Source organism: Podarcis cretensis (genome assembly GCF_951804945.1).
Source record: "Podarcis cretensis genome assembly, chromosome: 6".
NCBI classification, from domain to species: Eukaryota; Metazoa; Chordata; class Lepidosauria; order Squamata; family Lacertidae; genus Podarcis; species Podarcis cretensis.
The window spans coordinates 58,833,807-58,861,724 of NC_137175.1; the positions used below are offsets into that span (position 1 = coordinate 58,833,807).

At 40.0% G+C, this 27,918-nt stretch overlaps 1 protein-coding gene across 5 annotated transcripts in view; it reads right to left on the reverse strand.

Moving 5' to 3' along the window:
* The window catches only part of GLIS1 (GLIS family zinc finger 1), a 194,447-nt gene extending 170,115 nt beyond the window's left edge, over positions 1-24,332 (reverse strand). The window contains exons 1-3 of one of the 5 annotated variants that reach the window (XM_079980726.1): positions 24,218-24,332; positions 21,961-22,010; positions 15,510-15,917 (exon numbers count right to left, since the gene is read on the reverse strand). In XM_079980726.1, the coding sequence (XP_079836852.1) occupies positions 15,510-15,846 (337 nt within the window). In that variant the 5' untranslated portion in view covers positions 15,847-15,917; positions 21,961-22,010; positions 24,218-24,332. Of the gene's footprint in view, positions 1-15,509; positions 15,918-17,649; positions 17,939-21,960; positions 22,011-24,217 lie in introns of those variants that run through there. The other 4 variants (XM_079980728.1, XM_079980727.1, XM_079980725.1 and 1 more) reach the window with 4 other exon arrangements.
* Positions 24,333-27,918: the final 3,586 nt, after the last annotated feature.

Here is a 27,918-nt window from a genome sequence, read left to right on the forward strand (position 1 = left end):
AGGGGGGTGCGGTGGGTGTGGACCGCCCCGGGTGTCACCACTGAGGGAGGTGACAAAATGTTGGGAAGAACTCACTGCAGGGCCTGCAGCGAACCCGAACCACGGGTCTCTCCTGGGAGAGACACAATGGCTTGAGCACGCACAAGCTCCGCACTGCCCAAACGGTCCGCCCACTGCCTCCTCCCCAGCTGTAGGGCAGCTGAGTGGGAGGAGGCAGGCAGACTCTGGAGGCCCCATGGTGCATCCTGCAATGTAATGTAGCAGGCAGTGAGGAGTCTTCAACAATGTGTAATAGTGGAGGAAACGAGACATGCAAAAGCATGGGTACAATTTTTAACTGTAAAACTCTGGTAAACTGCTTTATTTCATGTAACAAAGCTCTAGAAATGCTGTGCATTGGATCCAAGGGAAAGTGTACAGAGGGAGGCTGGCAGAAGCTGCCTCTCCTACCCACTCCTTCACCAGAAGCCCTCCCAGCCCCCACAATTCATCTCCAGAGTAGCATGGAAAACTATGGAAGATGTCTCCACTCAATTTTCATTGATTCCCCACTTCCTTGCAGTCCCCTGTACCACAACCTATTCCATTCAGCAGGGCCTTCTGATCCTTGGGAAGGCTTTCAGAAGAGGACTGTCACAGGGCAGCGAAATCCACTTTTGCCAAACCCCATCCACACACTTTACTCTCAAGTCCAACCCTGTGACTTTTCCCTTGCATTCAGAGGAAATCCCATAATGTAAAAATTACTATTACAATTTAATGAATATCAAATGCTCTCAAAAACATAACTTACACATATATTTTGACAGGTTCAAGATTAATTTCTTTTGGTTTTTTAAAAAATACCACCTCTTTCACACAGATTTTTCTTTCCACATTTTCCTATGCCTCATGAAACAGTACAGCTGAATGGGAATGAGACTACTTACTAAAAGGAAATAGCCCTCGCTATTCTACAGCAACAAGTTCTCAGTTATGCAGGATTAATTTTGGTTTTTTCTTTTTTCTTTTCAGTTCACAAACCTCATCACACAGAACACAGTGACCTATTTACAGGAAACATTTGTCAGGCTGGAGAATGCCTTGAAAAAATATATAAATCCTACTGCCTGTTTTTATTTTATGAGTTCTGGTCACAGTTCCATCCTCAAAACAGTATTCCTGATGACCTTTAATCTTTCTCCTCACTTGGAACTTGAGTCAGCATCACTCCAAAAGTCGGAATGAAATCTGTGAAATGTTCTATAAACTGTGAATTACAACTTCATGCCTTAATCTGCAAGAACTCAATAAGTTTAATGACAAATTGTAGTAGAGAAGGGATTTGTCTTGGGACTACAATGCAGATAGTTTTGGTTACTTTTTCCCAGCAGGCTTCAGACAGCTATGAAGCTAGTCGAACTGTACCAACTTATTAAACAAACCCTCTTTGGATTCATAAAAATGCTTATTTAGCACACTGCATGCTTGGAAAGAACCACAGGAATAAAATTAATTAGCATTGGCCTGAAACAGTTTGCATTTCCAACAGTAATGCAAGCGTGGGTAGAACAGTCATCTCAAAACCTTTATTTAATGCAGTCACCAAGTTTTTTCTTTGACGAAGCAACAGCAAGCTGAAGGTTATTGAAAATTTATTCACCCACGCTAACTGCAGACTCACAAAAATAAAGTGGCCATCTGCTAAAAACACCACCTTGCCTAAGGGCACACATAAAATACAAATGTAAACACAATTTTCAGTCAGCCATGTATACATGTGTGAACCTATCTATAGGGTAAGAAACACTCCAAATTTCACTTAGGAAGCGCCAACTATTTTTCTTGACTATGGGTGGGTGATTATTACTATTTTGGAATATAAGGCTTCGGTAGAAGAGGCACAATTATTACAAACTCAGCAGTACTGTACACACATTCAAAAGTAGGGTGGAAATACAGCAAATTTCAGAAAACACAGCTCTGCTCAAACTAGACACTACAAATCAAATCTCTTGTGCCTGGGGAATTCATTTTACTAATGAGGCACTGGATAATATAAAATATTATTGATTATTGATATTGACTTCTCTTTAATATATTTTATGAACTTTTTCATAACCTGCTGAGTTTATTTTAAGAAAAGTGGCGTATGAATTTCTAAATGAATAGTGCTATTAAAAAGGGGGTTATTATTTGTAGTATAAGGCACATCTATATGTTGTAAAATATACGGATTACTGAAAGTTGCTGTCTTAATATGGTAAATAAAAGGCCACAACATTTAATAATGTATATTGGACACCAAAGATACTCTATCTCAAAGTGATCCCATATTCCAGAAATAGAGGTGTAGGAATTACAACATAACAGCACTCATTTTGCAACAAATATATTATGATTGCACTGTATAATAAAGATACAGAAGAAACAACTTTTTAAAAAAAGATTTTATCTTTAGAGGTTTATTATTTTTTAATAAATATTTCATGAAGCCACTTAAAATATTGCAAGATACAAATTCATTTAATAAAACCTTTTAACATATAGTTACTCACGATAAACAATATTAGAATCACCAGCACAAAGTAGTAGTAACTCAACCATGCTTTAGTTAAGTTCCCAGTTATGTTGTTTTTCAGTCATCTTAAACAAAACAACAGTTGGGGCCTGCCTGATCTCTACAGGTATAAGGCTATATATCATAATTGTGCAGTTGCTGTTGAGAAGGCCCTGCTAAATTTCCTCACAAGTCTAATCACTTTTACTGGTCTGAGCTAGATGAGGATGATTACGATGGTTTTAATTTATTATCTTCCCTTCACCCTAAGGTCCCAGGATGGGTTACAAGAATTTGAAATACTACATGATAAACAATTTAAAAGATGGAGCAGGTCCTAAAAGTATACACCTCAGGGTGTCAAAGGCCACATTAAACACATACAATTTCAGGGTTTACCAAAAACTGTACAGTGAAGTGGCCAGGTACACCTCTGTGGGAATCCTATCATTATTGATTTAAAGGTCTTGGGTCAGGTTACAGTATCAAAAACACAAGATTTACACAAGAAAATTAAATGCAAATAAAGCACAGTAAGAAGAGAGTCCACAGAGATAATAGAAGAGAGAAGAGAGGAAAGATAATGATTTTAAAACTGATTATCTAAGAGTATTTAACTTTTTATCTATGTATCTATCATAAACTAGTAAAATGAGTTTAGTAGTCCAGACTCTCGATAGAGGGATAAACTTTATATATTGGAGGAAGCCCTTGATGAGAACAATGCATATTTTCTGTGCTGTCAAGTTCTGTCCCAGATTTATTTCATGCTCCTGCTGCTTCATTAGAAAATTATTATTATTATCAATTTTTAATTTTTTATACCATCTTTAGAAAAAGAACATCACAGTGTAAAGCAGTCAACAATCAAACAAACCTTGGTGTGCAACAATCAAATATTTCAGTTCAAACTGAGGTTAGTGAGTTTGTGAATAAAACCAAGGAATTCTGTTTTACAGGAAGCCATCTGGACTAAAAGAAAAATTTAAGACCATTCTCTTCTGTATTTTTAAGTGTTAAATTAAGTGCTACATTACGTGTTACATTAAATGCTACATATAAGTAGGCTTGCCTATTTTATTTTTATTTTGTATTTGACTTCTTCTTAAGCTTACAATAAGCACTAATACAAAACAGATAACTTTACCAGAGTTAAACAAACAAACATTCTCTGGATACAAAACAGCCTCCTTGTTCCAGTAAGCTTATAAATCTCTTAAGACTGAGATCTAAAGATTCAATCTCAGCAAATTCAGTTCCATAGGGATAAAAAACTGTGGCTGGCACTAAAAGTGCAATCTTATACATACCTTCTTGGAAGTAAATTCCATTTAGTTACTGCCAGGTAAGTGGGTGCAGCCTAAATTCACTAGTTTTTTTGTCTTGAGACCTCTGAATGCACCAAACTTATGTGTCATATAGGATAGTGTAGACAATGTGGCACCCTCTAGATCAGGGAAGTCCAACCTTTCATACCAAGTGGGCTGCAAGAGTACTTTGACACAAAACCTCCATCAGCCCATTTCAGCATGGTCAGGGATGATGGGAGCTGTAGTCCACAACACTGGTAAGTAGCACTATTTCTGATACATTCATTCAGGATTGGCTTGGTTCTTGACCAATTGGCAAACCCAGGTTTGCTGCTGCCTACTTTTGCTCCACTGGGGAATTGGCTGGATTTTTATTTTTATTTTTTGCCTTGTAACCTATTTTCCTTAAAACTCCATGTTTTTCCCACCTTAGAAAACTTTCTTGTACAGCGCAATAACAACTTACATGACAACTGTGTTCCTGGGGGCTGTGAATAAAAACAGAATCGTGTAAAGTCAGAACGACCCCTGGAATCACCCCTGCTGCCTGAGATCTTGTGAGATTGGGACCATCCACGGGAACGTCCCAGAGGCCTTGTGCAACTGTCCCAACCTTCCAACCACCAGCCTTCTAGTTAACAGTCAGTTGCACTGACCCACTGCTCCACCTGGAGAGCCCTTCTACAAAAGGAAAACAACATATTAAGCAAGAGAGCCTCATTAAATCACCAGACAACATTGTTGTACTCATGGTCCAATTTAGATCATCTGCTTCAATTAAAACTTGACTATCAAAAGGGCAATCAATTGATTGTCTAACATTTCATACAAATGCATATTCACCTTCTTGGCTAGAAACAATTCTAATTTTACAAGCAGGTATAGTCCATCAAAAGGCAGTGCCTTTTTCTGTGTAAACTTTCCAATTAAGGCAGTGCAAGTCCTTTTCCATTTACCTGGCCTTTAAAATGTGTTCTTTTATCAGGTTTTAATGTCCAATGCAATTTAATAAGAAACACATGCCTCATAAATATCATCTGTCATGTTCCATTAGTTTCAATGCAGAAAAAGTACAAGTCAATAAACAAAGGTTGTGCCATAAATCTGCCTTGAACACATTATACCACAAATAAGAAAATAAAAACACGTGTGTCCTTTGACCTGAAACGTTTTAAAGATGGGAACTCTAGGTATTGTTTTATACCTTCAGAAATGTTTTAAGTGTTCACAATTAAATTGCATACCTAGGCAACCTCGATTTACATAATGTTGATATGTAGATGGTGATTACCCAAAAACCATGCCTGCAAGGTACCTGCTAAATCACATGAATGCTTCTGGGGTTGATACCGATAGCAGGAACTGCACAATGAAAACCAGTTTCCTCCACTAGGCAACTCTTGTATAAAATACCCTTGGAACTTTGAGAACCCCTTACACGTAGCAATTAAGAGAGATGGTGGTTGGGTGGGAGGCAAGTTAATCTTACTGACTTGAAATCTGGTTGAAACTTTTCACAGCAGTGAATGCATGGCCTGACATACTATACTGCATAAGAAAGAAAGATCTCATAGAGTTGCTTCGGTCTACCCTATCTCCGTTAAACATAACTGAAAGTGCAGACCCTTTGCTCCTCCTTTCCTAGTACAAGCAATCAAACCAGGAAGCCTCTAATTACCCATAGTTTCACGTTTCATCCGAACGATGGTTACCAGCTTCATGACATGCCAGGACCCTAAACCAAATTCAAACAACTTCAAAGAACCCACCCCCAAAATCAAGAAATGCTTCCATGGGAGCCACAAGAAAGTGTATCCCTGCCATAGGATTAAATAATATATTTGTTTCCTTCCTAGGCTTGGCATTTCTTGGGTGTAAACTCACACCCACATCTATATACCGTAACTGCAATTTGCTACTGCTAAATGACCTATACAGAAACATAGACTGGATGTGGTAACTGCATTCCACATACATTGGTGGTCATGCATATATTTTCTGCGCACCTGACACTGCTTTATCACATACTGTACTGTCATATACTATTTCTGGTATTACCTCTTTCTCTCTTCCCTACCCCAGTGCATCATGGATCCCTTTCTCTCCTTCACCCTATTGCAGCCAGTTTTCCCTTCAGAGTGAGTCTATTCATATAGTTTTCCCGCACATCCTTTCTGCTCTGCTTTTGTTGGAGAATTGAGCTTTTTTAACATCTCAGGAAATAAGAAGTACCTCATATCTGTAAAACTGATTTATTTTTCTTTAATGAAACCAACTCTGCATTTTGCCAGGAAAACCAATGTTTCTCTGGTGACCAAAATCTAAAATCAAACCTAAAATAAAAAGTTTCAAACATCTGATTCACTTAGCAGTCAGCAGAGCAAGCTCAAATGGAGCTTAGCAGGATTTTTGGAATGTCTTAAAAATGTGTGACTAACTCAACTTCTAAAGAGGTTATTTGCGCATTAGATTTTTGGTCTCCCACAGAAAAAAAAAAACATTGGAGTAAATTGCAGGCTGTGATGTTAGTGGCAAGGTAAAAAGTTATTGCAACAGGAACATCTTTACAATTCAAAGAGACAATTGGGGGGATCAGCTTTTGTTGACCTTTAAAACATTAGGAAAAGGAATGGAAAGATGATCAGCAACTTCTCACCTAAGAAGCCCAAGCTTTGCTTGTAGTAAAAAGTTTAATATGCCCCTGTCCATGCCCAAGTAGATAGAAGGCTCTCTCTTTCTCCTTTCCTCTTCCTCTTCCTCTTCTTCTTCCTCTTCCTCTCCCTGAGGTACATAAGGGCTTGCAAAAGTAACATTGCTGTGACTCATAGAAAAGCCAGGCTTGAGGAAAAAACATCTGATGAGGCCTAACTGAGCACAGAAATGGGAAAACTGCCTGATATGGGACAACCACCACCTGCAGTGCAGCTTCTTAGAAACTGAGTTTTATACGCTATGCCATGATGATGCCACTAAAAACAAGCATCCCAGTGAAGTTCCACACGTCTGTCCCACAGTAAAGTCATGTGTATCATCATACTGTTGGTTGTCCTTAGGAAACTCACACTGCCAGCAACAGAAAATGGCTTACTGTGACCACACAAACATGCTGGCTCCTAGACAGGAAGTCATATCCCTTTACTTCTCCCTGGCCTTTACGTCAACACAGCACAGCACAGCTGCAAAGTCAAGGTTTGTATTATTGTGCCATCCAACCCAGAGGTCATGGTCTCTCTTCCTTGGCTACAGATCTTGGTTAAGGAGGAGCAACTTTAATGATTATCCCAGGTTATACCAAACCTTGACTTAGCTGCCATGGTTACCTAAAAAAACCAGGAAGAGCAAAGCAACTACAATTTCCTCCTTGGGAACCAGCATATTCACACTAAGCCATGGCCAATAATTTTGTTGTGGGGGGACAAGGAAATCATATCACGTGATGAATTGCTTTCGTGTTAAGGTATTTCCGTCAGATATAGGGAGGACCGCTACAGAGGTGGCAGCCCATATAGCAGGTAACTTGGTTGTACAGAGGCTTCAAAGATGCATTGGACTAGTTTACCCAACCAATAAATAATAATAATAATAATAATAATAATAATAATAATAATAATAGGGTGGATCCTGAAAACACACATCTGGGGTGTCAAAGACCAGGGTAAAAAGGAGTTACCAAAAGTTGTAGATTGAAGAGTCTATGCACACTTCTGTGGGAATCCCACACCAGGGGCAGCCACAGAGAATGCTCTCTCCTAGGCCTGCACCACCCCAAACTTCTGAGGGAGATGGAACTATCAAAACAGCTCCCTGTGCTGGTCTTAACACCCATTAGGGTCTATAGGGAAGAAGGTAGTCTCTGATATATTGTCTTTGTTAGTAAAAAAAGGCAAGGATAATGTGGTATCATAGAAGCTATGCAGACTCTTCTCATTACTCCCTCAATTTTAGCTTTAGGTTGAAACATCAAGAGAAAAAGTGGATGTGTGGAAATTTTCCAGCTAGAAATCCTTCCTATGAATATCACCCAGTATAATCCACTAACTGGGAGTATATTTTTGAGGTGGGGGTGTCTAAGTTATTTTTTTTTTTACAAGTCCAATCTAAACTAGAGTGGCATATAAAACAAGGAAGTTATTAAGCAATATGAAAACAAAGCTGAATGTGTAAGAAACCAGTGATGTCAACCCACGGTCCATATTGTTGCCTCACTGACGTCAATGGCAAAGTCACTCTTTATTTCAGTTGTTGTTGTTGTTTAGTCATGCCCGACTCTTTGTGAACCCATGGACAGTAGGAACAAAATAAAGTCATATTTGCTGCCAATGTTCCCCAGTCCATCAGGGGTGAGGATTTCGCAAAGTGCTCAGAGCTCAATTCTCCTCTTTGAAGACAACAATAATTCCCTTTGATTTAAAATGGAAGCAGTTGCAGCAACCCTGAGCACGTGTATAAATACTACTGTAAGAAACTCTCTTGGGGAACCAGTAGGAAATCCATCCATCTCATTCTTCTTTGTAATCCACACAAACCACAAAGTCATCTGCCTGGCACACACAGGGCAAACCAAGGTTTTCATAAAAAAGGGTTAAGGAGGTTGGGTGGTCTATTTTAGCAGAAGCTAAGAAACATCTTGCCTTCTTCAAATGCTATTCCAATACCATTTTCTGTTTCCCTTTGGAATTACTCACCATACATGGGACAATTCCAGGAAAGAGCAAATTCTATCAGGGGTTCACCGATGCCTTGCCCTCAGTGCAGGAGTCAGATTAAATTAAACCCAGCTGCTGCAGCAATAGGATAGAGGAAGAGCCGAAAATCCAAGAACTTTAAAATGTGTGCAGAATTAGTCCTATTCTCATTTAAATCACTTTCAAAAGCATTGTGTTTTTTGATATAAGTCAATTGAGATGTTTATTATTATATATATATTTTTTAAGAAAACTGCACCACCCTGCTCTGCTTCCTTTGGTCCGATAGCTCTGAAGTGTGCCACTCATCCCTCCCAGCAAAATATCCCATTTCATAAACCTGCTCCTAGATATCTGAAACGACACATCATTAAGCGCTTAGCTTTAGGCATCCAACATTCCAAAGAATTTAAACATATTATAAAGAAACCTGGACCACGTTAAGCATGAAGAACTTAAGTGCACATCCATCTAGAGAAGCGTTTCACTTCTTATTTGGCAGTTATGCCACTGTCAATCTTAAACAAAGAAAAATATATTTGCAACAAAACCAACTGGGATCTTTTACTTGAAGCAACCAAAAGCAACCTAGGCTTTGATAGTGGGTATGATTAAATTTCATTTCTATGATGCACTTTAATTGTTGTTGGGTTGTTGTTGTTTTTCCCCAAGGATTGGCGGCTTTAGTTTTTAAACTACTTCACTTCCATAAAACATGAAATAGCAGTGAATCACTGGAACACATTGGCAGTAAAGTTTAGGCCTTACGGTATGCACTGGGAAGTTACTTGGCTTCACTGTTGCACCATATATTAATCCTCTTGTACGTACCATAACTTGTAAAACTGTATGATTACATAAAGATTATTATTTTATGAAAGGTTAGTCATTGATTTACACATTGGATTCTCTTTGTCTTAGCCAGTATGCCTAACTTCTTCAGACCTGGAAGGCAGGCAAAATACATCATCTACTATTATACATATTTCTACTAAGTATTAAAATACCAGATCCCAAGAGTCACATTTCATATAGTTCAGCAATGTTCCAGAATAAACCAAGTCTTCAACCCCTTAAGAGCTTAAAATAACAGCAATTGAAATATGCATTAAAAAGTTAGTTTTATGGTATTTGCTGATGTCTTCTTAGGGCCACCCTCCCTCCCCAAAGTAAAACATGCAAATGCACACAAGAATTACATTATTTTTCTTCTTACATCAAGATTCTTGCTATTATCTGTAAATCCTTCATAATCAGGTATCCCTTTGAATTTTTTTTTTAAATCATTTGCCTAATCCTTGAAACAAATTTACAAATCTGATTTATTCCACTGCTGTGCTTTTTATTAGGAAATCATGTAAAACTATCAAAGACCTATTCAAGCATAGCAATATAAAAGGTCAGTCGACATCAACCAGCAACATCAAACTTTACAATATTTATTTTAATGTACTGATTGGCCAGATAGAGCTTGGCTCATTACTTTGCAATGGTTTGAATAGGTTCTTGCAATTCGTAAATACACAAAACCACATGAAAATTGAAACAGCATAAGTTGGAGCTGTTTCGTACAGCAGTATTTTTCCCAGTAACTGTCAGTGATGAATCATCATTTAATAAAACACAAATTAAACCACAGAAAAAAGGGGGGGGAATCCTTTTGCCAGCTTACCAGTGAAGCATGTGTCGTACAAATAAGAAAGCATTCACACATACTGGATGCCTTAAGAGTGTAAGAGAGTGGGCAGAAAACTTGGCAGCTAGTCTTCAAAGGTATTCAAGTCCAAACCTAAAGGCAAAACTGGAATTGAATTTAGATTAAATGGTCTTTGGCTCTTCACATGCCAAAAAGGGTAGTGGGAGAACTCTTGCCATTTCATTACATTAAGGGGGGAAATTGGACACCTTTAAACCCAATCAATTTTAATGCAATAAATGCATATTTTAAAATAATTTGTGGCGCACAATTTTTATACACCATCTTTGGGATTGTGGCAAAGGAATGCATTTCCCCAAATGCAAACTCCATCACAGAATCCATTGCAACAGCAATTGTCAGACTGCATATAGCTCGCATGGCTGTAGGGACTAACTATTATATTAGCCACATATCCATTAGTGCACAGGTTCCCGAACTTTAGTCCACAGACCACTTCATTCAGGTGATCTGTAATCTGTAAAAATACAATTTAAAATCATGCAGCATCTAGCACAGCACATTATAATTACTACAACAAGAAGAAAAATTATTAAGTGGTCCATTGGGACCCATAGTAATTTTCAAGTGCTCTGCGGACATAAACATTTGGGAACTGCTACATTAGTACAAGCAATATTCTCCATGATCTCCAGCTCTCCATCATTTTATGAATGTCTATTATTTAGAAATATGGTAATACCTTTCTGCACAGTCTGTATAGACACACAGGCTAGTAAAACATTTTCACGTGCTAACTTCTATGAGTTTGTTCATTAGATTGTCTTACAATCAGCAGCTATGATAAGACCAATGATTTTATATCTCTGAGGCTCCCCTCCATGGGTTATACTCTGGATTGCTAGCAGGATCCACAAAGTTCAATTACTTGAAATTCAATAAAACAGTATTATTTGCTTAGACTGACAGTCCCAGCAAGCTTTGGATAATGAGATTCTGAAAAATCAGATTCAGGTTTGAAGAAAGAGGAAGATTATGATGTGGTTGGCTGCATCCCATGACCTAGAGTTTATTGCCAGTTGGTAGATTATGCCCATTTTTGAGCAAGTCCTCCAGTAACTGCAAGTATAGAGGGAGTTTGATCCAATAGGAACACTTCAATCTACCCCCTACCTAGCTGGTCCTGTTTTTGAAATAGCACCTCGTGTGGCACAGCTGGTTAAAAAACAGACTGCCAACTGGCCAGCAACATTATTGAAATGGAGCTTCAGAAACTAACACTGAGAAATCAAATGTAACAAGTTGCACAAAGGATGGAGCAAGCTATGAAGGAATACTCTCAGTTTACACCGCCTTTCTGAGTACAGTGGTACCTCGGGTTACATATGCTTCAGGTTACATACGCTTCAGGTTACAGACTCCGCTAACCCAGAAATAGTGCTTAGGGTTAAGAACTTTGCTTCAGGATGAGAACAGAAATCGTGCTCTGGCGGCATGGCGGCAGCAGGAGGCCCTATTAGCTAAAGTGATGCTTCAGGTTAAGAACAGTTTCAGGTTAAGAATGGACCTCCAGAACGAATTAAGTACTTAACCCAAGGTACCACTGTACTGGAGAAATCACACACACACACACACCCCTACCTTAAAATGGTATCGGTCTCCCTCCACCAAGGCTGTGTGAGATTAGTCGAAGGATGAGTGGACTATCTGCAAATGACACCAGTCTGCTCCAGGAGTCCCATTTCTATTTGTAAAATATCTCTCTCCATCCATGTCATTGTACTCAGTGTCTTCACTAAGTTTAGACAATGAAAGTGGACAGGTGTGATGGGGTCTATGTACTGTATGAGCACAGAGGGCATATGCTTGCAAGACCTCAGAAGAGTATTATCTATTCTAATCAGAAAACACCATAATAGGGTAAATTTCAACAACAGCCCATATGAAAGGTAGATTATCTCCTACAAAATGAGAGGAGTTGCTTCTTCTAATTAATGTGGCTATATCTTTACTTTCATAAACACTATTATGAAGAAATTGTATAAGACAATTGAAAGAAGGCATATTCTCTGATGCTACAAGGTGGCACACCTACACAGGTGAAGAGAAAAGGTAGGCAGCCTATATGCTGAGTAAGTCTGACATCAAGAACAGCCAGGCTGTTTTTTTTGTTTTCGTTTTAGAAAGTTCAGAATCTTCTTTTCCACAGTAAATAGCATTTCTGAGCAAGTCCTCATAAATACCCAAATACTCAGAGATGAGAAAGCTTAGCAGACCAACTGTTTTTATTATTAACATATAACTTCAAATATTTACAGGCACGCCAAGTAAAATATTGTGACTCCCAGGATTTGCCCAAAATGTTTTAGCTCCAACAAGCTTGAGGTATCAGCAAACCTTTGCTGTGAATTTTCCAGGACAATCTGTACCTCCGCAGTAAATGTTCGTGTGAGCCACAACTGGATTTCAGCAGTCATAGCTGAACTTCAGCTTGCTGAAACGAGCTTGTTAATTTAATGTCTAGATATTTATTTTATTTTTAATTTTAGAAGGTGAGAAGCTGCTTGCATATCACCCTAATCACCTTGATTTCATAGCCACTACACTATACAGTATGAGCTTTGTGCTGAGAGTGAAAGAGTCAGGAAATCCCTGGTTCAAATATCACCTCAGCTGTGAACTTCTTAGCTAGTCTCACCTACAGTCCTCCTATGCACAATACCAGGGATACTCTTATTGTTATTCTACTCTTATTGTTATTCTTGCATATTCTTAATGCATAAAGCCCTGAACAACTCAGAAACAGGTTACTTGAAAGTCCACCTGCTCCTGTACGATTGCCTACATCATCTGAGGAAATTCTACTTGTGGCACCTCATCCTACAGAATATCATAGGGCAGTGACCGGAAAACAATAATTTTTTGCTACTATCCCTGCACTGTGTAATGCCCTTCCCTCTGCCATATGTGAGCAGGAGCCAACAACTGCTTCACATATCTTTTCCTGACCCATAAGATTGGACCCTGCCTTACACATCTGAATCCTCTGGATTGCTGTTTTATTCACTTTAATATGTTTTATGTGGGTTAGTATTATATTTTTATTATTTGATTTATTACCCACCCTTTACGCTAAGGTGCCAAGACAGCTTACAATATTAAACAGAACATTACAACACTATATTAAGAACAGTTTATAATTTTAATGTTTTAATTATATTTTTTTTTTAGACTGTACACTGCTTAGAATTTCTGAAATATTCAGTTCATCAATGCTTTTAAATGAATAAATAATATTTAGCTTTACAAGCTACTGTAATGGTTATTGAGGTAGAATATGCAAAATGGTGTGAATACCCACCTGAAATAATTCTATCCATAAACATTCACTGGCTCACACATTATTTTAGGACCATTAATAGCCACATTCACACAAGCACTAAGCAACTACACTAAGGTTTGGGCTTAGTGTTATCGCCAAACATGGGATCATGCTTAAGCTCTCTCCCCTCCTTAACTATGATCTGTAGCCAAGGCTTGTTCTTGATTGTTCAGCTGCAGATTAGTTATGTAGAATTAGGTGTGAATTTACTTAATTTCATGGCAAGTCATTTAGGTACCTACTTCTCTTCCTCTGAGCAAAACATTCAAAAGGAAGGCCACATCAACTAAAAAGTTGATGAATTTAGATTTATATACTGTACCAGGAAGAAAGAAAATGGATACAATGACAGCATCCTTTAGATTTTTTCTGGCTAGTACACCGATTCTTGAAACACCTGTGGTAAACCTACTGCAGAAGTTAAGCCTTCTGCCCAGAAAGACAGCTGAAAACCTCCTGAGCCAAGCTATTGTAAATCACCAGTTCAAAGCCACCACATGAATACTTTGAGGCTCCTACTCCAGATCCTTTACACCTCAGTCCCAACTCTCCTCTCGCTCAAGCAGTCCTTTATGAAGAACATTGCCATTGCCCTTTTTGAAGAAGAAAAAACAGGATACCCGTGTGAAGACGTTAGATGCTATCATCTCTGCTACGTTTTGCTGCATCACTTCAAGAACATCACTTCTTAGAGGACAGATATTATCTGCCACCAAACAGTTTCATTTTTGACAAGTCTGTGTGCGTCAGCAGATAAACCTGAGACCTGACATATAATTAAATTTTTAGAAAGCAAACATTTTTATTTCAGCAGGCACTTGAAGGAGACAAAACTGACATCTTGTTTTTCTTGCTGCTTTTTAAGGATTTTTCTGGAAGGTTTTAAATTGTGTTTCATTTTTCTAATACTTTATCCTTAATTGTATACTATTGGCCATCTCTTTTGAGATGAAACAAAGAGTTCTCACACTTCAGTTTCAGCCATTTTAGTACGAAAAAGGAAGGAAGCACTGACAAATGCTACCATTCTCAGTACTACTGTTTTCCATTGCAAATTATGTACAGTACTCCCCATTCTTGCTATGAAGATTTCCATGGGATAAATCAGACTGCTTTCTTTCATCCTAGATTTCAGAGTTGGTACACACTGAATTAGCATATTAGAGCCAGCCCATGTTTGAAAAGCCCCAACACATTTGAAAAGCCCCAACGCGTTTACATGTTATCAAAACTCCTACTGGAAAATCTTTCATTCAAATCCCATTGTACTATATTCCTCATCACTCAGACTCACTTCCACATTTGTAGAATGAAAACATTGCTCATCTACTCACAAGATTTAAACAATAGCTTATAATAATAAATATGTTCAGCACCTTGCAGCGAAGGATGACACAAAACTATTATTAATGAAGCTTAAGTGAGGCATTTTGAAAGCAGAAACTTTACAAACCAAATAGGAAACAAGTTTGCATGGCCGTATTTGTCTCTCAAGTAAACAATACTGGCTATAACATGCTTAGTTTTCAAACACCAAAAACCCTACCAGACACTTAAGATGGTGACAGTTTCATTTTCTCTTGAAATCAAGAGAGAGGGCAATAACTAACTAAACTAACCTTACTACACCCACAAATACGGAACAAAGAAGAAATAAGTGTGTTTTCACTCTTTTCTGACACGGTGCCTATACAGCACTGTCTGCACATATTTTTCAGAACTTGGTCCTGCTATTTCTTTCAAGTATCGATGACTAACTAGACCATCTACAAGGGAAGTCTGGTTTAAATTGTCTTGTGGTGAGAAGGTGAAGGAAAGCTGCCAAGCTAACAAATAAATTAAGTGAATAAAAAAAGCAAATAGCATCCTGAGAAACAAGAAAGGAAAAGGAGACCACAGATAAAATATTTTATAGTTCATGCACTTTATTACTCACCCTTTTGCTGGAAATACTCTCTGCCAGTTTTAGGGCATCGTGTCTCTTGTGTCCTCTGCAGAATAGGAAGTCTCTCAAATATGCTAGGTCTTTTGGGAAAGAGATCTAGCAGAGGCACTGGCAGTTCAGGTGGGATCTGCTGAGCTTCAGTGCTGTCACCACCATTGCTGACAGTTATTTTAAAGGACATCTGGGAATTCAAAAAAGCTCGACTGCTATTTGAACAGCTACCTTGGGGCAGCTCCTTCATAGGCATGACTTGGTGTTTGTCAAGGACTTCAAAGAATGCTGCACTGCTGCTACTGGACTTCGGATAATCTGCCACTTCATAGTGCATATTGATGCCCCTCTACTGGAGGGGCTCCCTTCCAAGTCTCCTACATCAAGTGGAGCAAGAAATGTTGAAGTCTGTCAACAGATTAAATGTTGATTAGCATTCTTTATTTACTTCAGGTATGGAAACAGACACAATTACCTATAGCAAGCAACAAATCACCTCTAGATGATCAGGAAGTACAAGTTTTCTAATCTAGAAGACAGCTGGCTGGTTGGTTTCAATTTTGGACCATCAGTCTATCATAAATGATTAGCAGACTAGAATGCAAGTAAGCAAACTGACAGTAGCACTTCTGTGGGCAGCAACATTTGTGGGCTTCCAGAGGAGTATGCATATGAGGCTGCAATCCTGCATCTACTTACTGATAAACACACCCTACTCAACAGGATTTAATTATGAGTAGACATCTATGGGATTACAGTGTCAGTCATTCTGTAGTCAAAATATTCTCCACAATAGATGTGTAATGTATTGTGGCATCAGCTTTTATAGGGTAGAGCTCACTACAAGATACAGATTTATAAACAAGAGTAAACCCTATTTTCTAACTGATTTAAATAAAGAAATAAGGTGTCTATTTCCAAAATATTTCATTTATTCCTTTTTAATATTTTACCATAATTCTGTCACTCAGAACCAGAAAAAATATTGATCATGCATGGCATAAGTTTATCAAGAGGTGTCACTGAAAGACTGACCATTTAGACCATAGGATGATCCTTATCCTCAACTAGGCAAACTCAGATTTGCATAGATTGTGGCTAGCAAAGTCTCACCAACAGCCAGTCTTTGGAGATGGGAATTCCAAAATCAAATTAATCTTTTCAACCCCAATAGAAGGTGGCAATTAAATATTTACAGCCATGGAAAGCATCATTTAGCAGCATGTGCCCTTCTTGATCTCACACCCCAGTACACATTCCAGTCAAACATTCCAAAAGAAGAATTCCTTTATAAATCTTAAAATCCATGGGGATCCGTAAATAACATCTATGCAACGTATTGGCTTGTGCATTGGCTAGCGCATTCAGCCTATTGTCCAATGAAGTGTAAATCAGATGCTTATTTTTTTACAGAGAACAATAAATACCAGGCAGGAAAGACTGCAAAGTATTTTGTTGTGGCTAGAAGCTTGGAAGCAATGGGAAGTTTGAGGATTTGTTAGGTTTTGCTAATAGATGAATGTAAGTTTCCCTACAACGCTACCCTTGGTCTTCTCATGGGGGGAAGGGGAGAGGGACTCTTAATGTTTTGCTCCTGCTGAGTCTTTCACTTCTGCCTGACAAAGCGCAATGGCCAAGACTGCAGCAGAACTTGGTTTATTTAAAAAAAAAAAGCAAGTTGCATTTCTGAATTTGTTGAAACAGCACGATTAGCGAACAACGCATCACTCTCTCAAAATGCAGAACTGCCTTCCCGCTGCCTTTGGGCGCTTTTAACTTTTGCGGGGAATCCTAAGCGCCTGAACTGCTGAACGAGGAGTTCTGCTGCAGCCGAAAACTTGCTACCTGCATTTTAGAGCGATATAACAAAATTTCGTCTCGCTAAAGTGGGGGCGGGGGGGGGAATGCCGGCAGGCAATAACCACTGCACGGGTCCGCATGTTTCCAGGGCAGCCTCCCCGTAGGAACTTCAGGGAGCTCTTAATGCCCAACTCCTCCAAGCAGCCAAGGGCAGAAAAAGAGGCTCCCCGCCGGGAATTAGCTAAAGAGACCAGCGCTCTGCCTTTGCAACCCACGCCAGGTGGAGAGCATCTCAGTTAGGCAGGCATACCCACTCCCCTGCAGGTGAAAAGCCCCCTACCTGCCGGAGTCTGTCCCGGGAGACGATGCTGCCGTCTCAACAACTGCATCGCTGGAAGAGCTCCGACGGCGATCGCTGCTCTCCGCCTTGCGCCGTCGTAGCTTCTCCAGCCGCTCGGCGTTGCCTCTAATGCCGGGCGCCTGATTGAAGGCAGCCGCGGTCATTGCCCTTCCAAGGCGCCGGTGGCTGAGGAAGCCCAGCCCCTGAGTCAGATCGGGCGGAGAGGAACCGCCCCTTCGGGGCTGGGATGGGCGGCGAGCGTGCAAGGGCCAGCGAAGGGACACGCGTGTGCTAAGGAGCGTACGCCGGCACGTGGCGGCGCAAAACTATCCTCGCTCGCTCCTTCTTGCCCGGGTTTGCGAGTGCATCAGTGGACATCTTAGTGCCTGTCTAACTGAGCTATCCAGACATGCCCATCAAGGTGACCTGCAGGATATCGGAATTACGCCCCTAAAATGCAGCTGTAATTCTTTCTCTTCTTTCGTTTCTGCTCTCTTTTTACGGAAGAAATTGAGCCTCTGTATCACACTTGTTTTTATTCATGTTGCAGCGATATCGCCGTTTCCAACTACAGTACCTGCATTTTGTTCCACTGGAAAATGCGACTCGTCATTTCCCAGATAGTCTTTGTAATTATAGTAGCCCAGATCGCAGCTACACACACAATGGGACTGGTATTTTGTGGGCAGAGTTGGCATAAATATACATAAACTTTAAAATAGCAGAGGACTGAATTTTGCTGAAACAGAGTAACAAGCTACTTCTCTGGAATTTCTCACTACACTGAACAAAACACTCACGCGCTGTTCCTGAACACCAGCAGAGTTTGCCACAATGTTTATGGAAAACAGCGCACATTGCAAAAGAAGCTTATGTAGATCACAGACTACTTTGATGCATGAAGCAGAACAAAATCATCATATATGGATTTTGTAGTCCCACGGGGAGTATATCCTGGACCTAGGCAAAATGAGGTGGGATTCAGTGCCGGTCCTACTCCAAGTAGACCCATTGAAGTTACTAAACATGACTAGTTTAGGCTCATTAATTTCAGTGGGACTACTCTGAGGAGCACTTGGGTTGTTTACAACCCATTGTTCCATTCATTGTATTTCAAGAAAGACTGGAAAGCTCGCACTTTGTATTCTTGCGTAAGGCACCATGCTGGTTTCTTCCTTAAGGGTTGCATTATGGAGTTTGCATTATGGAGACAAGTATTAAGACCTATTCAATAAATAACTGATTACAATATTCTTAAGGATCCTTTTAAAACTTGCTTTACTTGGGAAAGGTAGAGAACATGCTTTGCATGGCAGGGAAGGGGCACCAGTGAGATCTCAGTGGGCAACACCTTGTGAGCTTCCTCCACCTGAGATGACTGCTTCACCCTGCTCATGGGTAGGCTGGCACTGACCCCTTTGCCAATTCACTGTAAAGAACAGGTCTTCACAAAAGCAGTCTGTATCCATTTTCATCAAGTTTCACTTAAATCTCTGTACAGCTAAGGGAAGCTAACCAAAGCCAATACGTAAAGATAAGGGCTGGATATAAAAAGGGTTGTGTACCGATATATATATATATATATATATATAGAGAGAGAGAGAGAGAGAGAGAGAAATGAGCATATCTAGCATCTATAAATATATTATTTTCTCTTTCCGAATCAAAGACACCCAGTCAATAGATAGGAACAGCTATATTTTGCTAAGTCAGACCATTGGTTCATCTATCTCAGTATTTTCCTTACTGATCGCAGTGACTATCTAGGGTTTCAGATGTTACATTCCCAGCCCTATCTGGTGATGGCAGGGCTTGAACATGGGACCTTCTGCATTCAAAGTAGTTGCCCTGCAATGAGCTAGAGCAGGCATAGGCAAACTCGGCTCTCCAGATGTTCTGGGACTACAGTTCCCACCATCCCTAACCACTGGTCCTGCTAGCTAGAGATCATGGGAGCCTTTTCTGTGGTTGCTTCCATATTGAATTCGCTCCCAAGAGAGACTAGATTGGCTATGTTTTCCTTCCGCTAACAGGCGGGCCTTCCTATTAAAGGCGGGCCTCTGAAAACTAAGGTACAAATGATGCTGATGACTGGGTTGCTGTCAGGGCAAACTATATTTTAATTGCTGGTTCTAAATGAGTTCTGATATATTTTAATTATTGCTTTTAACCTGTTTACTTTGTATTTTATAAAGTAGCTTGGGAGAAAGGCAAGATATAAGTACATTAAATAATAACAATAGCCAGGTTACATTAAAGTACAGTGGTACCTCGGGTTGCAGACGCTTCAGGTTACAGTCTCAGCTAACCCAGAAATAGTACTTCGGGTTAAGAACTTTGCTTCAGGATGAAAACAGAAATCGTGCAGTGGCAGTGCGGTGGCAGCGGGAGGCCCCATTACCTAAAGTGGTGCTTCAGGTTAAGAACAGTTTCAGGTTAAGAATGGACCTTCAGAACAAATTAAGTTCTTAACCCAAGGTAAAGGTAAAGGTAAAGGTACCCCTGCCCATACGGGCCAGTCGTGTCCGACTCTAGGGTTGTGCGCTCATCTCACTTTAGAGGCCGGGAGCCAGCGCTGTCTGGAGACACTTCCGGGTCATGTGGCCAGCATGACAAAGCTGCTCTGGCAAGACATCACCAGCGCAGCACACGGAAATGCCGTTTACCTTTCCGCTATAAAGCAGTACCTATTTATCTACTTGCACTTAGGGGTGCTTTCGAACTGCTAGGTGGGCAGGAGCTGGGACCGAAAGACGGGAGCTCACCCCGCCGCAGGGATTCGAACTGCCGACCATACGATCGGCAAGTCCTAGGCACTGAGGTTTTACCCACAGCGCTACCCAAGGTACCACTGTAATTAAATTAGCTATGGATATCACCTACCCATTCAGCACCCATTATACCAACTTACCTAATTTTTGCCATTTTTGCCCCAATGTTACATACTCTGACTCCAAGGTCCCCACTGGTTCCCTGGTATAAAAAGTGGCTTTAAGCACCATTCTACATAAAAATTGGGCTAGGAAACAGAAAGAGAAGAGAGTTTTTTTTAATTGCTTTAAATAATCTCACCCTCCCAAGAAGAGATGGCTTGTCCACCAAGGAATCAAAAGAATGCTACCATGTTCTTTTTAGACTTTTATTTTCTGGGCTTGTTCTAGTTGCCTAGGAAAAACTATTAACTTTCTAAGCTTGGGAGCAATTGTCCAGGTTCAATTCACATTAGAACTGTTGAAATCCATTATGCAGCAACTTGACTTTACCTCTAAATTTCCCCCCATGGCCCTGTTTTACAGCTGGGGACCAAATTGCTCTTCCCCATATCAACAGAACATCTTTTGAAAAGTGTGGACAACCTGTAGTCACTCTTAGTTACACATGCCAACTTATCTTTCCTAGTCAGCAGCTATCACACATGTTGCATGATCACTAACAGAAGGGAAGGAGAATATCTACAAAAATAATCTTAATAAGGTAGACTGTCTTTTAAAATTACAATGAAATGCTTATTTATTTCATAAGATGATGACAATGATGATTAGATGATCGCTTTTCAGAAAGCCTAATTATAATTACAAAAACTCCAGTGCAGCTTAAAAAACAAAAAAAAAACCCTGAAGCAGTTTAGGGAGCAATGAACTGGGATGAGAAAAGTGGCAAAGGGAAGAGTGAGCAACCCTTTACCTGCTGTTATAATATAGCTGTTATAATACTCCAAATCACTCTCACCCCACTCCATAGGGTTCCAAACAAGTTCAAGTGCTCCACAGACATTACCCCCATAAGCTTTCTTCCCTGATGCATGTTTGCAAGGTCCCATATAATCAGTGGGATTTGCTCATGAGTAGCATGCCTAACACCATAAACACTACTTACAGTCCCCATAAGATGGGTTGGTATTATTATCACTATGGTACAAACAAAATGAGATTGAGGGAATAATGTTTTATATCAGGCCATGTAGTGAGTGCATGACTTAAGTAGAGGTTTGAGCAGGAGTTTCCTGGCAGCCAGCTAACATTCTTAGGGCTAATGGGTAAATGGAAGATGCCACATCCATTAACAATTATATTATTTTTGTTAAAGTAAATTGCAGGTGCACAAATCCATGCTGGGACTCTGGTTGAGAGGGGCTTTAATCATTTGCCTCTCTATGCAATGTTTATCTCTTACTTATAACAAAATGGTCTTTAGTTTCTCAGTGAAGGCCACTTCGCATATTAAATTTTGGGGCATAAAAATTAACCTCTGTGCTAAAATAGCATGTACATGAAAGGTCTAACTATGGAGTTTCTGTCCAGTTGAGTGTACCTGGTTCAGAAAGTTGATACATGCGTCTGGCACCTTCACAACTCAGGTTGCTGAAAAATAAGAGACACATATCCCTTCATTCAAATGTAAATATACACTTTTCTCTCAACACTAGGATTAATTTTCATGTCAAATAGTAATTTGGGAAGTAGCTCTGAAAACGGTACAAATTGCTAAGAGGAGACCACATAATAGGGTCACAGTATTAAGCCATGCTCTTAGTGCAGCCAGGGCCAGCCCAAGACATTTTGCTGTCTGAGGTTCAACAGCAAATGGTAATCACCACCACCATCCCAAACTGCATAGCACTCAAAGCGAGCCAAGTAATTCTGGAGCAGACAATTCCAAAAACCATCTCTCCCATTCCTGGCAGTAAAAATACAAGAATAATAAATAACAATTTGCAGCCCTTTAATGACACCCACAGTCACTTGCCTGTGGCAGCCAACTGACTGCCTAACAGTATACCCTGTCCTGCCTGGCCTTGACAACTTGTGGTTGCTAAATGTAGCTCATCAGCCAAGTATGGTCCAGTGTGTTGGTGCCCGCCTGAGTGTGTAAAAATAGATTGTCAAATATCTGGCCAACAACAATCCATGGCTACTGGGCTGCATTTTGTTTTGATGGGGTCACAAGTAGTGCAGGCCTGGTCTGTTGTCACTGTCAACAATATCTGCACCAGATGGGTTAATAAAACGTTCAAGATAGGAGCACACGATCTTCCAGATCTTTAGATGTTTCTGGGGCAACCCTTTATGATAAACAAATTGGCCACTTCTTTTAGAGAAGTTCTAGACGATGATCCTAACATCCCTCTGCTTTTGGCAAAAAAAAAAAACAGTCTAAGGAATGTCTGAAGATTTTTGCTGAGAGGAAGATTCTGTGATAAGAGGTATTATATTATGAATAACTGAAAGTAACTGGAGAACTTTCAAACTGAATTCACCCAATGCCATACAAAGGCCAGGTATTCATCAACATCCTTTTTCAAGAGAGAGAGAACCCACTGGAGATATAGATTAAAGATTATTCTGACCAGTTCCTTTTAAGCTAAAACCCCTCAGTGTGTGTTTTATCCCAAGACAGAATGTACCGGTAGGTCAAACTGACCATGATAGCTGGTGGTGCCATTTTGTGGTTTTCCTATCTCAACCTGCAGTCTACATTGTACTGCACTTGTGGCAGGGGAACCTAATCACATACAGTGTACCTGTGACACTGGCAGAGGGGTGGAGATGTTTTGTACATGCTAGAAGAGTTAAGCACAAAAGTCATCCTTGCTGCCATTTCTAGGTGGATGTGCTTCGCTTCAGATGTGGAAGAACTGAGGCAGCTTGACTGTCCTAGGCTGTTATTATATGTACACATCCATCAGCAGGAATACACAATGAGGCAGCAAGTGTACATGGTGTGTGTCAGTGTTTGTACATATAAGAATCAGCACTTTTCATCTTCTTTTCTGTGCCAGAAGCTGCAGCAACAATTTGCAGCCGAGTCATAGCTGTCTCTCCCCCACCCCGATAGTATTCAACAAAGTTTTACTCAGAGTAGACTCAATTAAATTAACAAACATGCCTAAATTAGGTTCATTCGTTTCAACAGGTCTACTTTGAGTAAAACTTAGCTGACTACCACTCACTGTGTTAAATGGGTAAAATAAAGTTCTCCCCTACCAGTGTTAGCAGGAAAAATGGATGATGAATGCTCCTTTTTTTTTTAGTGAGGGGTTGTTACAAGAAAGCAAATGACAAGTGAAGAGAGGACCTCTATACCCTCTTAAACTTAAGCACAAGGGATAACTTAAATGCACATGGTCACTGCTGTGTGAGGGAGAGAACACTGAGGTATATGACACCCATGTTTCTTCTTCCCAGGCCTTTTCCTGAGGTAAAGTTTTGTTATTGTTAGACATTTTTTATGATGACTTTCAGCCAAATAGCTGCCTCAGACAGGTTCACATTAAAATTCATGTCAAATTTTTAGAACAACAAAAAAAATCCAAATGCTTTAAAATACTGTAGACTAAAAGTCAAACACATCCATGTTTCTGCCAAAAGACAAATGGCAATCCCCACAAAAATGTCACTTAGGATGCTAAGAAGATCTCAAACCAACACCCTCAAACAAGGATCAACATTTTAAAAGTCTTGCTGCATTTTTAAGGTACCAGTTCCTCACTTCCATCTATTCAAACCCATCCATTCCCAGTGTTACCTGAGGCAGCCCTTAAACTAAGACTGAAATTTGCCTTCCTCACCTATAAGGGAGTTCTAAACAAAGTTTCATTCAGCATGAAGTGAGCCAAAATTTTCTGAAGATAATTTTCAGAGAAATACTGTTTGAGGACTTCATCTCCCCAGCTCACCTGCAAAAAAAAATCAGCAAAATGCCTCCCCTCAGTTTCACCACTCACAGAGTGTGCAGAATTTTGGGAGGCCATTTCCCCTCAGCCTTAGACCAAATAGGCAGACTGCATCTGGAGGAGCTGAATTTTACATATTTATTGGAATTTGCCAGCCAAGTGTTTGGCTGCCAGCCTTGAGCCTGTTTATAATCATGAATCTAAAGAGACAACACCATACTTGTGAACAATGTAGTCTCTCAACAAGTAGAAAGCTTTTTTCAGTAGAAAACAACCTAATTAGATGCATTAACCTCTTAGCTTCTGGGGGGGATATTAATTTAGCCAGTTTTTCAAAACTATAGTCCATCATTATGGCTAGCTGAATTTTCTCTAAGCTTGGCTGCTTATCCATAGTATAACTAGGTTAAATTACTGGAGAACCCTTCCTTAGTTCTAGACAGTAAAAATAATAAAATAATATAAAAGTTACAGGAGCCGTTTGTCCTTTTCTCTCCAGTTACCCATGCCTGAGGTACTGTTGATATAGCAGCCTGAGCTTAGCTTTTATTAGCTAAAACAGAAGTAATACATATGTGGTCCCTCTTGGCCCCTTCTAGACTACACTCTCTAGGTATATGTAGAGCAGGGCCAATTTCTCATAACAGGCAGACACCCAATAATTAAACAATAGAATTATGATTTATTTTTTATTTAATATATTTACATTCCACCTTTCTCCCAAGTTGGGATTCAAGGTCGCTTATGACATTAAAAACATTAATTATTAAAATGCATACTGTATTTTTTCCATGTATAAGACTAGGGTTTTTAAACAAAAAATTAGGTTTAAAATTGGGGCTCGTCTTATACACGGGTAGTGCTAAGGGGTGTTTTCTTAATTTGGAGTCCCCCAAAATAGGGGGCGTCTTATACACAGAAAAATACAGAAATAATAAAATCAAATTAGTTAAGCCAGTAATTAAAATATAATGCAACTTATTTTAAACCAGCAATTAAATTATAATTTGCCCAGTGCAATATAACAGCAAATCTCAACATGGACAGAGCTCTCCAAACTGGATGTAGAGAGATTCCAGTCGTCTTCAAGACTGATAAGGGCAACTGTGTATTTGCTTAAGGACAAGCTTTGTTATTTCAAATGCACTGGAATCAGGGAGCTCTCACAGAGGAAGTTGTCCTCTGCAACGCTAACCACAGCATATGAAGGAAAATAGGCAGGTGGGTCAAAAAATGTGCATGTGACCTTAATTACAGGATCTGATGTGACAGAAATGGCTATGCATACCAAACGCTACACAAGGAGCCACAAAACCCTCCCTCCCAAACAGTTGTTTTGGGAAAGAATGGCTTTGGATTGAGATAACAGACAAGAGTTGTTTTCCAAATACAGCTTCTCTTTCTTACAGGAAACAGAAAGCTCAACCCCAAAAGTTGTTGAGCTTTTTTATTCCAACCCGACAATACTGTGCTAGATAGACTCATAAGATGACTTGGTTTAAGCCAACCTGGGTACAATCTACCCTGAATTGCCCTTGGTTTGCAAAGTGTTACTTTATTTTTTGCAAATGCAATTGTTCCTCAGGAGTCAGACTGTATGGAATACAACCCTTTATCTCCCATGTTTATAATGCGATTTCATGCTAAAAGCCACGAGAAAGTATAATAAAAACTGGCAGATTCTTAAGTCCTGTGTGTCCTGTGTTGCCATTATCACAACCCAGCACCACACAGTCTTGTTTTAATTGAAGAGGAAATGGATGGTGTTTGAAAGGACACACACACACACACACACACACACACACACTCACAGTTGCACAGACAGTAATTTGTGCATAGATTTTAGTGTGCCTTTCCCCCTTTTTCCTCAAAAGTGCACATGTCAACCAAATCACAATTAAACTGGCTCTTTCCTTCACAGCTAGACCCTGTGCACTGGCCTTGTTGCTAGGATTAGGGCTTTTCAGAAACCTGGGGAAACTTGCATGTGTTAACCCTAGTTAGTGAAGGCACTTGGGGAGCGAGGCGCAATTCATTTGCCTACCATCTCTTGTGTTGGTCCCTCAGTGTATCTCAGACTCACATTGAAAATAATGGAATCATGATATTGCTTTGATCTTTCTTCTTTTCTTTATGGTTGTTGTTATTGCTTGCTGTGTACAGTGGTACCTGGGGTTAAGAACTCAATTCGTTCCAGAGGTCCGTTCTGAAACGGTTCTTAACCTGAGGTGCGCTTTCGCTAATGGGACCTCCTGCTGCTGCTGTGCTGCTGGTGCACGATTTCCATTCTTATACTGGGGCAAAGTTCTTAACCTGGAGCAACCATTTCCTGGTTAGCGGAGTTTGTAACCCGAAGCGTCTGTAACCCAAAGCATCTGTAACCTGAGGTACCACCGTATTAAAAATGAAAATTAAAACAATCTCAGAAGCAATAAAAGAATAGAACCATTGTATTTCTGGCCCTTCCTGAAACTACACCCACCATGGAGACATAATTGAAATAAAGCAGCTGGTCCTCCTGAGCTATCTTACTAAATGTGGTGAGGCACTTGAGAGCGGTCACTCACAGAACCCTAAAGTGGATGAACGAGAATTGATGGGGTGTTCCAACTGATCTGACTTCCAGCCTCATGATCCCTTTCCTGTCACATCATGCTAAGCCCTCAACAAAGTTTGAGAAACTAGGTTGTATTGCAGATCAGCCTGTCATTAAGGGCAAAGCAAGACTCTTTGGATGAAAGGAGGCAATACATACTATTTACATGTAGAACAGTGACCTCTTGTGGTGAACCAAAGATATAGCCAGACCTTTATTTATTTATGTATGTATGTATGTATGTATGTATGTATGTATGTATGTTTATATATTTACCATCATTTAGAAACTGCAACATCAGGATGGTGTGCAGCACAAAAACAATCATTCAAATGTATGTAAATTTCTACTTATTCTCCAATCTGTACAGCAAAGAATATCATGTTTGTCTGATGTCTTAATTTTCTTCATTGAACAGGTCAGCCACAAGATAACTTTTTATACTGGATGATTCAGCATTAGAATCCTCTGCATCCGCACAGTGGCTCTTCAAATGATTTACGGGCCCCTCAGCTTAAATAGTGAATTCAACCTGCTTTTCCTGGCAGTTCCCTCGCTGCAAGAAGTGAGGTTACAGGGAACCAGGAAGAAGGCCTTCTCAGTAGTGGCGCCTGCCCTGTGGAACGCCCTCCCAGCAGATGTCAAGGCAATAAACAACTATTTTACTTTTAAAAGACAACTGAAGGCGGCCCTGTTTAGAAAAGTTTTTAATATCTGATGCTGTGTTGTTTTTAATATTCGGTTGGAAGCCGCCCAGAGTGGCTGGGGAAAGCCACTTATTATGAGAAGAAAAGTGCCATATCAGTAAAGATCATGTAGAAAAACCCATACCCTCCTTCAAATCAGAGCAATCTCATATATCGGGGGTGTGGAACTAATGGCCCTTCAGATGTCATTGTACTCCAAGTCCCATCAGCCCCAGGCAGAATGACCAACAGTCAGGGATGTGTGGAGGTGTTGCCCAAAATGTCTGGAAGGAAACAGGTTCCCATTATCGGCC